Source organism: Triticum dicoccoides, chromosome 2B (assembly GCF_002162155.2).
Source record: "Triticum dicoccoides isolate Atlit2015 ecotype Zavitan chromosome 2B, WEW_v2.0, whole genome shotgun sequence".
NCBI lineage: Eukaryota > Viridiplantae > Streptophyta > Magnoliopsida > Poales > Poaceae > Triticum > Triticum dicoccoides.
In genome coordinates this window covers 762,077,865-762,093,601 of record NC_041383.1, presented here as the reverse complement: position 1 = coordinate 762,093,601, position 15,737 = coordinate 762,077,865, and the positions used below count along the sequence as shown (strand labels likewise).

At 44.3% G+C, this 15,737-nt stretch overlaps 1 protein-coding gene across 1 annotated transcript; it reads left to right on the top strand.

Annotated features, from left to right (window-relative positions):
• The first annotated feature begins 10,817 nt into the window (after positions 1–10,817).
• On the top strand, positions 10,818–12,523 carry LOC119366120. Its single transcript, XM_037631802.1, has 2 exons — positions 10,818–10,972; positions 11,096–12,523. The coding sequence occupies exon 2, from the start codon at positions 11,116–11,118 to the stop codon at positions 12,247–12,249; it is 1,134 nt and encodes a 377-aa protein (XP_037487699.1). The 5' UTR covers positions 10,818–10,972; positions 11,096–11,115; the 3' UTR covers positions 12,250–12,523.
• Positions 12,524–15,737: the final 3,214 nt, after the last annotated feature.

The window sequence follows — 15,737 nt, the reverse complement described above, 5'->3', positions numbered from 1 at the left end:
CTAGGCGCATGGGCCCAAGGGGGGGGCGCCCAGCCCTCCAGGGGCTGGTTCCCTGCCCCTTGCAGCCCATGAGGCCCTCCGAGAGGGGTGGCCCCTCCCGGTGGACCCCCGGAACCTCTCCGGTGGCCCCGGTACAATACCGACATGCCCCCGAAACTTTTCGGTGTCCGCATGACAACTTCCCATATATAAAACTTCACCTCCGGACCATTCGGAACTCCTCGTGATGTCCAGGATCTCATCCGGGACTCCGAACAACATTCGGTAATCACATACAAGTCTTCCTAATAACCCTAGCGTCACCGAACCTTAAGTGTGTAGACCCTACGGGTTCGGGAGACATGCAGACATGACCGAGACGACTCTCCGGTCAATAACCAACAGCGGGATCTGGATACCCATGTTGGCTCCCACATGTTCCACGATGATTTCATCGGTTGAACCACGATGTCGAGGATTCGATCAAACCCCGTATACAATTCCCTTTGTCAATCGGTATGTTACTTTCCCGAGACTCGATCGTCGGTATCCCAATACCTTGTTCAGTCTCGTTACCGGCAAGTCACTTTACTCGTACCGTAATGCATGATCCCGTGACCAACCACTTGGTCACTTTGAGCTCATTATGATGATGCATTACCGAGTGGGCCCAGAGATACCTCTCCGTCATACGGAGTGACAAATCCCAGTCTCGATCCGTGTCAACCCAACAGACACTTTCGGAGATACCTGTAGTGCACCTTTATAGTCACCCAGTTACGTTGTGACGTTTGATACACCCAAAGCACTCCTACGGTATCCGGGAGTTACACGATCTCATGGTCTAAGGAAGAGATACTTGACATTGGAAAAGCTCTAGCAAACGAACTACACGATCTTGTGCTATGCTTAGGATTGGGTCTTGTCCATCACATCATTCTCCTAATGATGTGATCCCGTTATCAACGACATCCAATGTCCATAGCCAGGAAACCATGACTATCTGTTGATCAACGAGCTAGTCAACTAGAGGCTCACTAGGGACATATTGTGGTCTATGTATTCACACGTGTATTACGATTTCCGGATAATACAGTTATAGCATGAATAAAAGACAATTATCATGAACAAGGAAATATAATAATAATACTTTTATTATTGCCTCTAGGGCATATTTCCAACAGTCTCCCACTTGCACTAGAGTCAATAATCTAGTTACATTGTGATGAATCGAACACCCATAGAGTTCTGGTGTTGATCATGTTTTGCTCGCGAGAGAGGTTTAGTCAACGGATCTGCGACATTCAGATCCGTATGTACTTTGCAAATTTCTATGTCTCCATCTTGAACATTTTCACGGATGGAGTTGAAGTGACGCTTGATGTGCCTGGTCTTCTTGTGAAACCTGGGCTCCTTGGCAAGGGCAATAGCTCCAGTGTTGTCACAGAAGAGTTTGATCGGCCCCGACGCATTGGGTATGACTCCTAGGTCGGTGATGAACTCCTTCACCCAAATTGCTTCATGCGCTGCCTCCGAGGCTGCCATGTACTCCGCTTCACATGTAGATCCCGCCACTACGCTCTGCTTGCAGCTGCACCAGCTTACTGCTCCACCATTCAACATATACACGTATCCGGTTTGTGACTTAGAGTCATCCAGATCTGTATCAAAGCTAGCATCGACGTAACCCTTTACGACGAGCTCTTCGTCACCTCCATAAACGAGAAACATGTCCTTTGTCCTTTTCAGGTACTTCAGGATATTCTTGACCGCTGTCCAGTGTTCCTTGCCGGATTACTTTGGTACCTTCCTACCAAACTTACGGCAAGGTTTACATCAGGTCTGGTACACAGCATGGCATACATAATAGATCCTATGGCTGAAGTATAGGGGATGACACTCATCTCTTCTTTATCTTTTGCCGTGGTCGAGGATTGAGCAGAGCTCAATCTCACACCTTACAACACAGGCAAGAACCCTTTCTTGGACTGATCCATTTTGAACTTCTTCAAAATCTTATCAAGGTATGTGCTTTGTGAAAGACCTATGAGGCGTCTCGATCTATCCCTATAGATCTTGATGCCTAATATGTAAGCAGCTTCTCCAAGGTCCTTCATTGAAAAACACTTATTCAAGTAGGCCTTAATGATGTCCAAAAGTTCTATATCATTTCCCATCAAGAGTATGTCATCTACATATAATATGAGAAATGCTACAGAGCTCCCACTCACTTTCTTGTAAACGCAGGCTTCTCCATAAGTCTGCATAACCCAAACGCTATGATCATCTCATCAAAGCGAATGTTCCAACTCCGAGAAGCTTGCACCAGCCCATAAATGGATCACTGGAGCTTGCATACTTTGTTAGCATTGTTAGGATCGACAAAACCTTCCGGCTGCATCATATACAACTCTTCCTTAAGATGTCCGTTAAGGAATGCCGTTTCGACGTCCATCTGCCATATCTCATAATCATAGTATGCGACAATTGCTAACATGATTCGGACGGACTTCAGCTTCGCTACAGGAGAGAATGTCTCGTCGTAGTCAATCCCTTGAACTTGTCGATAACCCTTAGCGACAAGTCGAGCTTTATAGATGGTAACATTTCCATCCGCGTCCGTCTTCTTCTTAAAGATCCATTTGTTTTCTATCGCTCGCCGATCATCGGGCAAGTCTGTCAAAGTCCATACTTTGTTTTCATACATGGATTCTATCTCGGATTTCATGGCTTCAAGCCATTTGTTGGAATCTGGGCCCGCCATCGCTTCTTCATAATTCGAAGGTTCACCGTTGTCTAACAACATGATTTCCAGGACAGGGTTGCCGTACCACTCTGGTGCGGAACGTGTCCTTGTGGACCTATGAAGTTCAGTAGCAACTTGATCCGAAGTACCTTGATCATCATTATTTTCCTCTTCAGTTGGTGTAGGCATCACAGGAACATTTTCCTGAGCTGCACCACTTTCCCGTTCGAGAGGTAGTACTTCATCGAGTTCTACTTTCCTTCCACTTACTTCTTTCGAGAGAAACTCTTTTTCCAGAAAGCATCCGTTCTTGGCAACAAAGATCTTGCCCTCGGATCTTAAGTAGAAGGTGTACCCAACGGTTTCCTTAGGGTATCCTATGAAGACGCATTTTTCCGACTTGGGTTCGAGCTTTTCAGGTTGAAGTTTCTTGACATAAGCATCGCATCCCCAAACTTTTAGAAACGACAGCTTAGGTTTCTTCCCAAACCATAATTCATACGGTGTCGTCTCAACGGATTTAGACGGTGCCCTATTTAAAGTGAATGTAGTTGTCTCTAGAGCGTATCCCCAAAATGATAGCGGTAGATCGGTAAGAGACTTCATAGACCGCACCATATCCAATAGAGTGCGATTACGACGTTCGGACACACCGTTTCGCTGAGGTGTTCCAGGCGGTGTGAGTTGTGAAACGATTCCACATTTCCTTAAGTGTGTACCAAATTCGTGACTTAAATATTCTCCTCCATGATCTGATGGTAGGAACTTTATCTTTCGGTCACGTTGATTCTCTACCTCATTCTGAAATTCCTTGAACTTTTCAAAGGTCTCAGACTTGTGTTTCATCAAGTAGACATACCCATGTCTACTCAAGTCATCAGTGAGGGTGAGAACATAACGATATCCTCCACGAGCCTCAACGCTCATTGGACCGCACACATCGGTATGTATGATTTCCAACAAGTTGGTTGCTCGCTCCATTGTTCCGGAGAACGGAGTCTTGGTCATTTTTCCCATGAGGCATGGTTCGCATGTGTCAAATGATTCATAATCGAGAGACTCTAAAAGTCCATCAGCATGGAGCTTCTTCATGTGCTTGACATCAATGTGACCAAGGCGGTAGTGCCACAAGTATGTGGGACTATCGTTATCAACTTTACATCTTTTGGCATTCACACTATGAATATGTGTAATATTACGCTCGAGATTCATTAAGAATAAACCATTGACCATCGGGGCATGACCATAAAACATATCTCTCATATAAATAGAACAACCATTATTCTCGGATTTAAATGAGTAGCCATCTCGTATTAAACGAGATCCAGATACAATGTTCATGCTCAAACTTGGCACCAAATAACAATTATTAAGGTTTATAACTAATCCCGTAGGTAAATGTAGAGGTAGCGTGCCGACGGTGATCGCATCGACCCTGGAACCATTCCCGACACGCATCGTCACCTCGTACTTCGCCAGTCTCCGTTTATTCCGCAGCTCCTGCTATGAGTTACAAATATGAGCAACGGCACCGGTATCAAATACCCAGGAGTTACTACGAGTGCTGGTAAGGTACACATCAATTACATGTATATCAAATATACCTTTGGTGTTGCCGGCCTTCTTATCCGCTAAGTATTTGGGGCAGTTCCGCTTCCAGTGACCCTTCCCCTTGCAACAAAAGCACTCAGTCTCAGGCTTGGGTCCATTCTTTGACTTCTTCCCGGTAACTGGCTTACCGGGCGCGGCAACATCCTTGCTGTCTTTCTTGAAGTTCTTCTTGCCCTTGCCCTTCTTGAACTTAGTGGTCTTATTGACCATCAACACTTGATGTTCTTTCTTGATTTCAACCTCTGCTGACTTCAGCATTGAAAATACTTCAGGAATGGTCTTCACCATCCCCTGCATATTGTAGTTCATCACAAAGCTCTTGTAGCTTGGTGGGAGCGACTGAAGGATTCTGTCAATGACCGCCTCATCTGGGAGGTTAATGTTCACTGGGTCATACGGTTGTGCAACCCAGACATTTTGAGTATGTGCTCACTGACAGAACTGTTTTCCTCCATCTTACAACTATAGAACTTGTCAGAGACATCATATCTCTCGACCCGGGCATGAGCTTGGAAAACTAGTTTCATCTCCTCGAACATCTCATATGCTCCATGTTGCGCAAAACACTTTTGGAGCCCCGGTTCTAAGCTGTAAAGCATGCCGCACTGAACGAGGGAGTAATCATCAGCGCGAGACTGCCAAGCGTTCATAACGTCTTGGTTCTCTGGGACGGGAGCGTCACCTAGCGGTCCTTCTAGGACATATTGTTTCCTGGCAGCTATGAGGATGATCCTCAGGTTCCGGACCCAGTCCGTATAGTTGCTGCCATCATCTTTCAGCTTGGTTTTCTCTAGGAACGCGTTGAAGTTCATGTTGACATGAGCGTTGGCCATTGATCTACAAGACATATTCGCAAAGGTTTTAGACTAAGTTCATGATAATTAAGTTCATCTAATCAAATTATTACAATGAACTCCCACTCAGATTAGACATCCCTCTAGTCATCTAAGTGTTACACGATCCGAGTCGACTAGGCCGTGTCCGATCATCACGTGAGATGGACTAGTCATCGTCGGTGAACATCTTCATGTTGATCGTATCTTCCATACGACTCGTGTTCGACCTTTCGGTCTCTGTGTTCCGAGGCCATGTCTGTACATGCTAGGCTCGTCAAGTTAACCCTAAGTGTTTTGCATGTGTAAAACTGTCTTACACCCGTTGTATGTGAACGTAAGGATCTATCACACCCGATCATCACGTGGTGCTTCGAAACGACGAACTTTAGCAACGGTGCACAGTTAGGGGAGAACACTTCTTGAAATTGTTGTAAGGGATCATCTTATTTACTACCGTCGTTCTAAGTAAACAAGATGCATAAACATAATAAACATCATATGCAATTATATAGTAGTGACATGATATGGCCAATATCATATAGCTCCATTGATCTCCATCTTCGGGGCTCCATGATCATCTTGTCACCGGCATGACACCATGATCTCCATCATCGTGTCTTCATGAAGTTGTCACGCCAACGACTACTTCTACTTCTATGGCTAACGCGTTTAGCAATAAAGTAAAGTAATTTACATGGCGTTCTTCAATGACACGCAGGTCATACAAAAAATAAAGACAACTCCTATGGCTCCTGCCGGTTGTCATACTCATCGACATGCAAGTCGTGATTCTTATTACAATAACATGATCTCATACATCACAATGTATCATTCATCATTCATCACAACTTCTGGCCATATCACATCACATGACAATTGCTGCAAAAACAAGTTAGACGTCCTCTAATTGTTGTTGCATCTTTTACGTGGCTGCAATTGGGTTCTAGCAAGAACATTTTCTTACCTAGAATAACCACAACGTGATTTTGTCAACTTCTATTTACCCTTCATAAGGACCCTTTTCATCAAATCCGCTGCAACTAAAGTGGGAGAGACAGACACCCGCCAGCCACCTTATGCAACTAGTGCATGTCTGTCGGTGGAACCGGTCTCACGTAAGCGTACGTGTAAGGTTGGTCCGGGCCGCTTCATCCCACAATACCGCTGAAGCAAGAAAAGACTAATAGTGGCAAGCAAGTTGACAAGATCCACGCCCACAACAAAATTGTGTTCTACTCGTGCAATAGAGAACTACGCATAGACCTAGCTCATGATGCCACTGTTGGGGAACGTTGCAGAAAATTAAAATTTTTCCTACGGTTTCACCAAGATTCATCTATGAGTTCATCTAAGTAACGAGTCAAGGGAGTGAGTTTGCATCTACATACCACTTGTAGATCGCGTGCGGAAGTGTTCAAGGGGATGGTGATGATGGAGTCGTACTCGCCGTGATTCAGATCACCGATGACCAAGTGCTGAACGGACAGCACCTCCACGTTCAACACACGTACGGGGCGGACGACGTCTCCTCCGTCTTGATCCAGCAAGGAGGAAGGAGAGATTGAGGAAGATTGCTCCAACGGCAGCACGACGGCGTGGTGATGTTGGTGCAGCAGTACTCCGACAGGGCTTCGCCAAGCACGTAACGGAGGAGGAGAGGTGTTGGGGAGGGGAGGGGCTGCGCCTTGGGTTGTGTGTTGCAGCCCTCCCCTCACCCCTCTATTTATAGGGGAAGGGGCAAGGGGGGCCGACCCCTCTAGATGGGATCTAGAGGGGGGGTGGCGGCCAAGGAGGGGGGACTTGCCCCCCCAAGCAAAGGGGGCGCCCCCTCTAGGGTTTCCCCCCCCCCCCAACCCTAGGCGCATGGGCCCAAGGGGGGGGCATGCCCAGCCCTCCAGGGGCTGGTTTCCTGCCCCTTGCAGCCCATGAGGCCCTTCGAGAGGGGTGGCCCCTCCCGGTTGACCCCCGGAACCTCTTCGGTGGCCCCGGTACAATACCGATATGCCCCCGAAACTTTCCGGTGTCCGCATGACAACTTCCCATATATAAAACTTCACCTCCAGACCATTCCGGAACTCCTCGTGACGTCCGGGATCTCATCCGGGACTCCGAACAACATTCGGTAATCACATAGAAGTCTTCCTAATAACCCTAGCATCACCGAACCTTAAGTGTGTAGACCCTACGGGTTCGGGAGACATGCAGACATGTCCGAGACGACTCTCCGGTCAATAACCAACAGCGGGATCTGGATACCCATGTTGGCTCCCACATGTTCCACGATGATTTCATCGGTTGAACCACGATGTCGAGGATTCGATCAAACCCCGTATACAATTCCCTTTGTCAATCGGTACGTTACTTGCCCGAGACTCGATCGTCGGTATCCCAATACCTTGTTCAGTCTCGTTACCGGCAAGTCACTTTACTCGTACCGTAATGCATGATCCCGTGACCAACCACTTGGTCACTTTGAGCTCATTATGATGATGCATTACCGAGTGGGCCCAGAGATACCTCTCCGTCATACGGAGTGACAAATCCCGGTCTCGATCCATGTCAACCCAACAGACACTTTCGGAGATACCTGTAGTGCACCTTTATAGTCACCCAGTTACATTGTGACGTTTGATACACCCAAAGCACTCCTACGGTATCCGGGAGTTACACGATCTCATGGTCTAAGGAAGAGATACTTGACATTGGAAAAGCTCTAGCAAACGAACTACACGATCTTGTGCTATGCTTAGGATTGGGTCTTGTCCATCACATCATTCTCCTAATGATGTGATCCCGTTATCAACGACATCCAATGTCCATAGCCAGGAAACCATGACTATCTGTTGATCAACGAGCTAGTCAACTAGAGGCTCACTAGGGACATATTGTGGTCTATGTATTCACACGTGTATTATGATTTCCGGATAATACAGTTATAGCATGAATAAAAGACAATTATCATGAACAAGGAAATATAATAATAATACTTTTATTATTGCCTCTAGGACATATTTCCAATAGGTGCTACTTTTGAAGCACAAGTGTGGAAAAAAGGATAGTAACATTGCCCCTTCTCTCTTTTTCTCTCATTTTTTTGGGCCATCTCTTTTTTTATTTGGCCTTTCTCTTTTTTTGTCCTTCCTTTTTTTATTTGGCCTTCCTTTTTTTATTTGGACTTTCTCTTTTTTTTATTTCCTCACATGGGCAATGCTATAATGATGAGGATCATCACACTTCTATTTATTTACAACTCAATGATTGCAACTCGATACTAGAACAAAATATGACTCTATATGAGTGCCTCCGTCAGTGTACCGGGATGAGCAATGAATCAAGAGTGACATGTATGAAAAATTATGCATGGTGGCTTTGCCACAAATACGATGTCAACTACATGATCATGCAAAGCAATATGACAATGATGAAGCATGTCATAATAAACGAAATGGTGGAAAGTTGCATGGCAATATATCTCGGAATGGCTATGGAAATGCCATAATAGGTAGGCATGGTGGCTGTCTTCAGGAAGATATAAGGAGGTTTGTGTGTGATAGAGCGTATCATATCACAGGGTTTGGATGCTGATAACCCACAAGTATAGGGGATCGCAGCAGTTTTTGAGGGTAGAGTATTCAACCCAAATTTATTGATTCAACACAAGGGGAGCCAAAGAATATTCTCAAGTATTAGCAGCTGAGTTGTCAATTCAACCACACCTGGAAACTTAGTATTTGCAGCAAAGTGTTTAGTAGCAAAGTAATATGATAGTGGTGGTAACGGTAACAAAAGTAAAGACAGCAAAAGCAATGTTTTTGGTATTTTGTAGTGATTGTAACAGTAGCAACGGAAAAGTAAATAAGCAAGAACTAGTATATGGAAAACTCGTAGGCACCGGATTAGTACTAGACAATTTTGCCGTTTGGGCACAAGTTTTGGAGCCTCCTCTAGTTCTAGTTGATCATAGTTGATGAATTCGAGCTTGACCTAGATAATCTAATCCTCATAATTAGAAGTCCGGTGTGGTTCTAATCTCCTCCCTCTAATTCTCCAGTGATGTTTAGCTTTGGACAACGAAGCGTTGCTGGATCGTGAAAACCATACGCTTGCAACCAAGTAGAGAGGTTGTGCTTTTGGTCTTCCATTCATGGTATCGTTCGTGGGCAGTTCACGTGATCATTCATCTACGGTTCGAGGGACTCCAAGTATGATCTACACCGACTCATCTAGTTCCGCTGCACTCCAGAGTCGGTAGCGATCGTGATCCAAACTAAACCTTATATACATATTCATATTGTTCCTAGGTGATCGTAGGGAATTTTTTTTTGTTTCCTACCAAGTTTGCCAACGGTGGCATAATGAGCGGTTCTATGCTTCCCTCGTGTGTTGCTTCGGTTCAGTTCATTGACGGCATGATGTAGCTTTGTACAAAGTTCTGCCAATCGACCAGCTCTGACTGTCGATGATTTGCTAACAATTCTCTGGGCTTCACACTACAAAATTTGCTCTATTCAGTAACAAAAACCCTGGTGACGAAACAGGAACCGTCGCCTCCTTTTTTCTTCTTCTTTGTTTCTTTCTTGTTTTGATTGCCTTTTTTCTTTTATCCCCCCCTTCGTTTTTCTTTGGTTTTGTTTTTCATCGTTTATTTTGTTTTCTCTTGGTTTCACTGTTTTTGTGTGCCCAATTTTCGTATATATAACTAATATGTTTCCCTAATACATATTTAACATTTATTAAATACAAGATTAACCTTTTTTGGAATACATGGTCAACATTTTTACTACACATATTTAACATTTTTTGAATGCTTGAGTAACTTTGTTCAAATACAAGATTAACATTTTTTGGATACATTGTAAACATTTTTTTTCTATACGTATTTAACATTTTTTTAAATGATTGATAAAAAATTTTCAAATACAGTTTTAACATTTTTGGAATACAATACAAGATCAACATTTCTTGAATACAAGGTCAAAAAAATTTCTATACACATTTAACATTTTTTGAATAGATGGTCAAGAAAAATTCTATACACATTTGAACTTTTTCAGATGCTTGATTAAAAAATTTTGAATACAAGTTTAACATTTTTGGAGTACAATACAAGATTAACCTTTTTGGAATACATGGTCAACATTTTTCCTCTACACATATAACATTTTTAAAATACAAGATTAACATTATTTGAGTACAAGGTCAACATTTTTTGTATACACATTCAACCTTTTCCAAATACAAGTTTAACATTATCTGAATACATGGTTCTATATACATATAATGTTTTTTCAAATACTTGTTTGACATTATTTCAAAAGGTTGATTAATATTTCATGATCAACTTTTTCACACACATTGTATATTTTTTGTATACACACATTTACATTTTTCAATGCTTGGTTAGTATTTTTTGAAATGTTTTATGTAAAGTGGTTTCTACTATATATTTATTTATACTCGTATAAACGAAAGTAAAAAAAGAAAAGGTGAAAAGAGGCCTCCCGCGCGCATGGGCCAGCCCATCTGGCACACTCCCCTGCGGCAAAGCCTGTGTGGGCTGTTATAAGGCTCGCCAGCCCATGATATGTCGATACATATATATAAGGCGGAGAAAGGAAATGAGACCGCTAAACCTAGATGCCACACGTGGACTCAAAAAAAAAAAAAAAAAAACCTAGATGCCACACCCTATCCCAGCCGCCGTCGCCGCCGCCGCCGCCGTCGCCGCCGCCGCCGCTGCAACCGCCGCCTTCGATTCCGTGAAATTGGAGGGGAAGACAATTGGATCTGTCTGCCGCAGGTATTTCTCTTGCCCGTTGAACGTTGGTATTTTATTTCCCTGGCCGGTCTTGTTTGTTTTCGTGGAAATGCCCTGTCTTGTGGGGTTTCATTCATCTTCTAATTCGTCATCTCTGTTTTCCAGGAGGAGTGGGGAGAAATAGAATGAAGGCGCGACAGTTCCTGAATGTTGTGATGGAGAGGTATGGCACTGGCGGTGCCGGTGGCAGCTTGTATACGGTCAGTCGCATCAACGCCAAGGAACACCTCTTCTACCGATCCACGGCCGAAGCACAGGCAGCAGAAAAATCAAGGTTCGATATGGAGTGCCCATCATCAGCCGTTGTGCCACCATGGATGGAGACCATCTCGCGGATGCCTCCGTCCAAGCTCAGATTCGAGCGGTCCACCTCAGACAACAAAAGACTGGATTTCCTGCCCTTCCATGAACGAGGCAGCGGTGCTGCGAGCAAGATCCTCTGCGTGGACGCCGCTGGCCACACCGCCCTATACGACATGGACGCCGGTTCGGTCCAGCCAATTCCATGCCTCAACAGTCCCAAGGGGAGCAGGCCCATCAGCTTCTCCACCACCAATCCCGAAGCCTCTGACCGTGAACGTGCTGATGCCTTCTACGTTATGGGAAGGTTCCCTTCCAGCTATGACCCCTACAACTTCGAGGTACTCATGTACAGTAACCCTTCTAATGGCAGGACGATGAAAGGCTGGAATTGGCTCAAGCTACCAACACCACCTGCCTATGCTGACAATTGCATTGTCAATTCCCATGCGCTGCTTGAAATTGAAGGTGACTCAATTCTTGTTGTCTCCTCCGGAGAAGAAAGCCTTGGCACCTACTGCTTCAACACAGCCAGTCGCAAGTGGTTTAAGGCTGGCTCCTGGACACTGCCATTCCTCAGTCGTGCTGTGCATGTACCAGAGCTGGACAACCTCTTATTTGGCATTGCCAGCGATGCACCCAACCACTTTTGTGCAATGGGTATCTCCCGTCTTCTCTCGAAGAGGTGTCCACCTTTAGTGTACAGTTGGCCACACCTTGATCTGCCCGAGGACTGGATAATGCAAGATTGCAGCTTTGTGTACTTGGGAAATGGGAGGTTTTGCATCACCAAAGTCTTTGAGTTTGGTCTGGACGAAGACACTGGCAACACGACTGAGATGGGTGCTGTGATGTCTGGCGTGGAGGTAGTGCATCACAAGAAGTCTGGACTCATCATGGTCAACCATAGGTCCAAATTCTACAGGTTCTTCAGGGATGACATCCAATGTGTCTTGTAAGGTAACTTGGTGAAAGGGGAGCAACACGGGTTTTTCCAGGAGGATTGGAATTGTCTGTCTTCCCCTTTCCATCAGTATCTAGTAGCTACAACTTCTGCTATGTTAGTTTTTGGGCAGTAGTGCTCATTTCCTTCAGTATGTTGTATCACTATATTTGCTGCCGTTGCTGTATACATAGCTTCTTAGGTGCTTTTATTTTATTATTAGATGGACTAGAATCTTGATGAAATTATGATATGGTTTATAACTGGTAAAAGCCTGAATGGTTTGAAAAGTTGGAGCGTTCATATGATGTTTAGTGATCATGCACATTATCGGATGGAAATGCCATTTTTTTTTTGATGCAGCAATCCTGTATCTTACACTCCTCCCCTCCCTTATAACCCCTCGGCACCACCATGATCGCATCGCTTATGATCCGCCGCTACTGGGTCGTCGTTCTCTGCAAACGTGTGCAGTTCTCCGTGCACCATGCACTGCTGCCGACCGCTGCCTTCACCACCTCCGGTGGATGCCGTTGTGCTCGGCTCAAAGGAAGTCCACATACCCCCCGGGGCTGCACAAACCGTCAACTCCACCTCCTGAAGTCTAAAACCACTTTCTTAATGCCCTAACCTTTCCAATAGCATTTAAATGACCCCTAAACCGGATTAGAGCTGTTTTTAGCAGGCTGTTTTTCCACTCTGGCCTGGGTGTCGCTAGTAGCCGAGCAAATGACCCCCTCGAACCCCGCTTTGGCTTCTCCATCTATGACGACGAGACAGCGGGTGGATGCGATGATCGCCGCCTGATCAGAGTACACACGACAACGCGCAGTTTAGGCGATCACTCCCAATGTTAAGGCGTCGGTAAAATTTTGATTTTTGGGAAGATTGCGGCTGTTTGGTGCTGCGGTTAGGGCAGCGGACATAGGCGTTTGGGGCCGGCTAACTAGGGTTTGAAATATACGCCAAGTTCTGATCATGACATTTATAGCATTTACTCTTTATGTCATGTTTGACATGTTAGCTGTTTGATCTTTGCCAAGTCCTGATCATGACATTTATGCCATTTACTATATCCTCTGATGTGTATATCATATATTTCTGTCATGTTTGATCTTTGCCAAGTTTAAATAAAAATGATGCTGAATGATCAGACCACTTTTAATCTGAAAACAGAGTACATTCAGTTTGAAAACACAGTATATTCAGTCTAGAAACAGAGTACATTCAGTCTGAACTTTGCTTTCCCAAGTGAAGAACAGCAACTGGCATGTCAAGTGCTTCAGCCTTTTTCTTTGTGTGAGAAACAAGGAGGACAGGATTAGCATGCTTTGGTAGAGGATCTTGCTGCTGCTGTTTATCTGTTAGCCAGATCTCTGTGTCCGAGCACTCATTAACGACATGTATGCAGCAATACAGATTATCAAGTCACAACTGAATTACCTCTTGTCTCATCTTTATATATAACCTTTCTACATAGAAAGTTGCTGCTTTTCCAAAATTTTGATTTGTCACTTGGTTGTAGCTTAGCCATTAGATTTGTCTAAGCCAATTACCAATATCCTGAGTGCAGGACACCATGAGCTTGAGCTCTGCTGGCGCGCGACGACAGCAGCGCTGCTTGTGGATGGAGAACGGGCAGCGGCTGCGCGTTACAGGAGAAACTTCCAGTGCCAGTTCCCTCCTATTCCAAAGGATTTGTGCCACCCACCTAGCTACCTGGCACCCTTCCTGCCATGTGGGCAAAGCAGCCTGCTAAAACCGCTCTAATCTTGTTTAGGGGGTCATTTAAATTGCATTGGAAAGGTTGGAGTGGCCGGTTTGTGCAACCACAGGGGGTTATATGAACTTCTTTCGCTTGGCTCAGGGGAGAGCGCCCACATCGGCTCAGGGCAGAATGACACGGTGCCGCATTTCCCCACGCACCACTGCCTCTTATCTTAGGCCTGGACGCTTCCATTGTTTCACCTCTTGCATGGACACATCGACTCATGTTAGCGCTTGCATTGTGGCACCAAGCTCGAATAAGGGGCTGTAAGATTCTCGGTCTGGTGGGTCTTCGTCTTGAATTGCAAAGCGCGGTCTGGTGAGGATTCTGATGTGTGTCATCTTTGATCTGTTGGAGATAAAAAATTTGCCCAAGATTTTACTATAAAACTGATGATTAACTCCAGCAGGTTATACTGACAGGCCGTCAAACTAAAGATACGGACACCTATTCGATAAATGGCAGTGTAAGAAGGTTCTGTTAGTGTTCCCTGGTCTTTAGCTTTTATTGCAGTCCGCACCTCTCCAAGAATGAAATTAACTCGTGTGTTCTTAAATTCTTCTCTAAAGCACTTACATAAAAAAATGTTCTTAAATTCTTCTGTAAATCACTTGCATAAAAACAAGGTAAGGGGACAAAAATAGGGAAATGTCCCTTTTAGATTGCTGATTGTTAGCCCTACAACTTGTGCTCCTTGAGTGAATCAGGATTCAGGAGGCTTTACTATTAGAGTTCTTATCTATACATCACACATTCACACCACTGCATCCTGGATCTACTTATTCTTCCTTTCCCCTAGGATCCTACTTAGAGCATTCACCTTTTAATTTTAACACAAGGCATTTGTGAGGTCCAGGATGTATCACAGGAGAACTATACATAATGGTCCTTCAAGACAATCTCGTAGTTTTTGTCTCGTTAGATTTGTGAGCCATTTTACCTATTTAGAGCCATCACATCTCTAAATTGAACATAATTAATAAGATGTATCCAACATGAGACTCTGGATATTGAGACCAGAAGGTGACCATGTGCTGTTACTTACTCTTTGTGAATATGTACTAAATTTCTATTTTTTTGCGGATATGGGTTGCATATGTTCAGTGGAATGGATATGTGTGCCAATGCGCATATTTGTAAATTTCTTTTCTTTCCAGCTTTGGAAAATAAATGTTCAGTCGGATGGATATTAAGGAAGATACAGCAGAGAAGGAGCTGGCATCTTCATGCCCTTCCAACTGGAGGTTAGTTCTCCACTTTTCTCCATTATTCCTCGTTCAAGTTCTCAGTCATTGAAGTGTACTACTTTCTGGCTTCTAGCTGCAATTTCATGGTAGTAGACGCTGAATGTATATGGCATGGATTTGGATTTTATGAACTAATTTAGAGTGTGTTGACTGTGTTCTGAAGCCTTTTGCTGTATGGTTCTATTTTGAAAGAATTGAAGCAGTTGTTCTATGGAGAGAAATACCATTTTCATCCTCAAACAACAGGCGACGTCGTTAAGTTTCTTATTCACCAATCGAAATATGTGTCCGTAATAGCACAACTAAAGTTCTTTAACATATCGCTATAAATTGAAATGGCTGGCTTGATTATGGTCTTTATGCATTCTACAAGGATCATTTCCTGTGAAATTACAAATTAGTTTTACCCTCTGTCCCAAAATAAGTGTCTCAGCTTTGTACTAAAGACACTTATTTTGGGACGGAGGAAGTATTTCCTATGGATACTGT

Coding starts and splice junctions, on each gene's coding strand:
- LOC119366120 (XM_037631802.1), top strand. CDS start 11,116: ATGAAGGCGCGACAGTTCCTGAATGTTGTGATGGAGAGGTATGGCACT.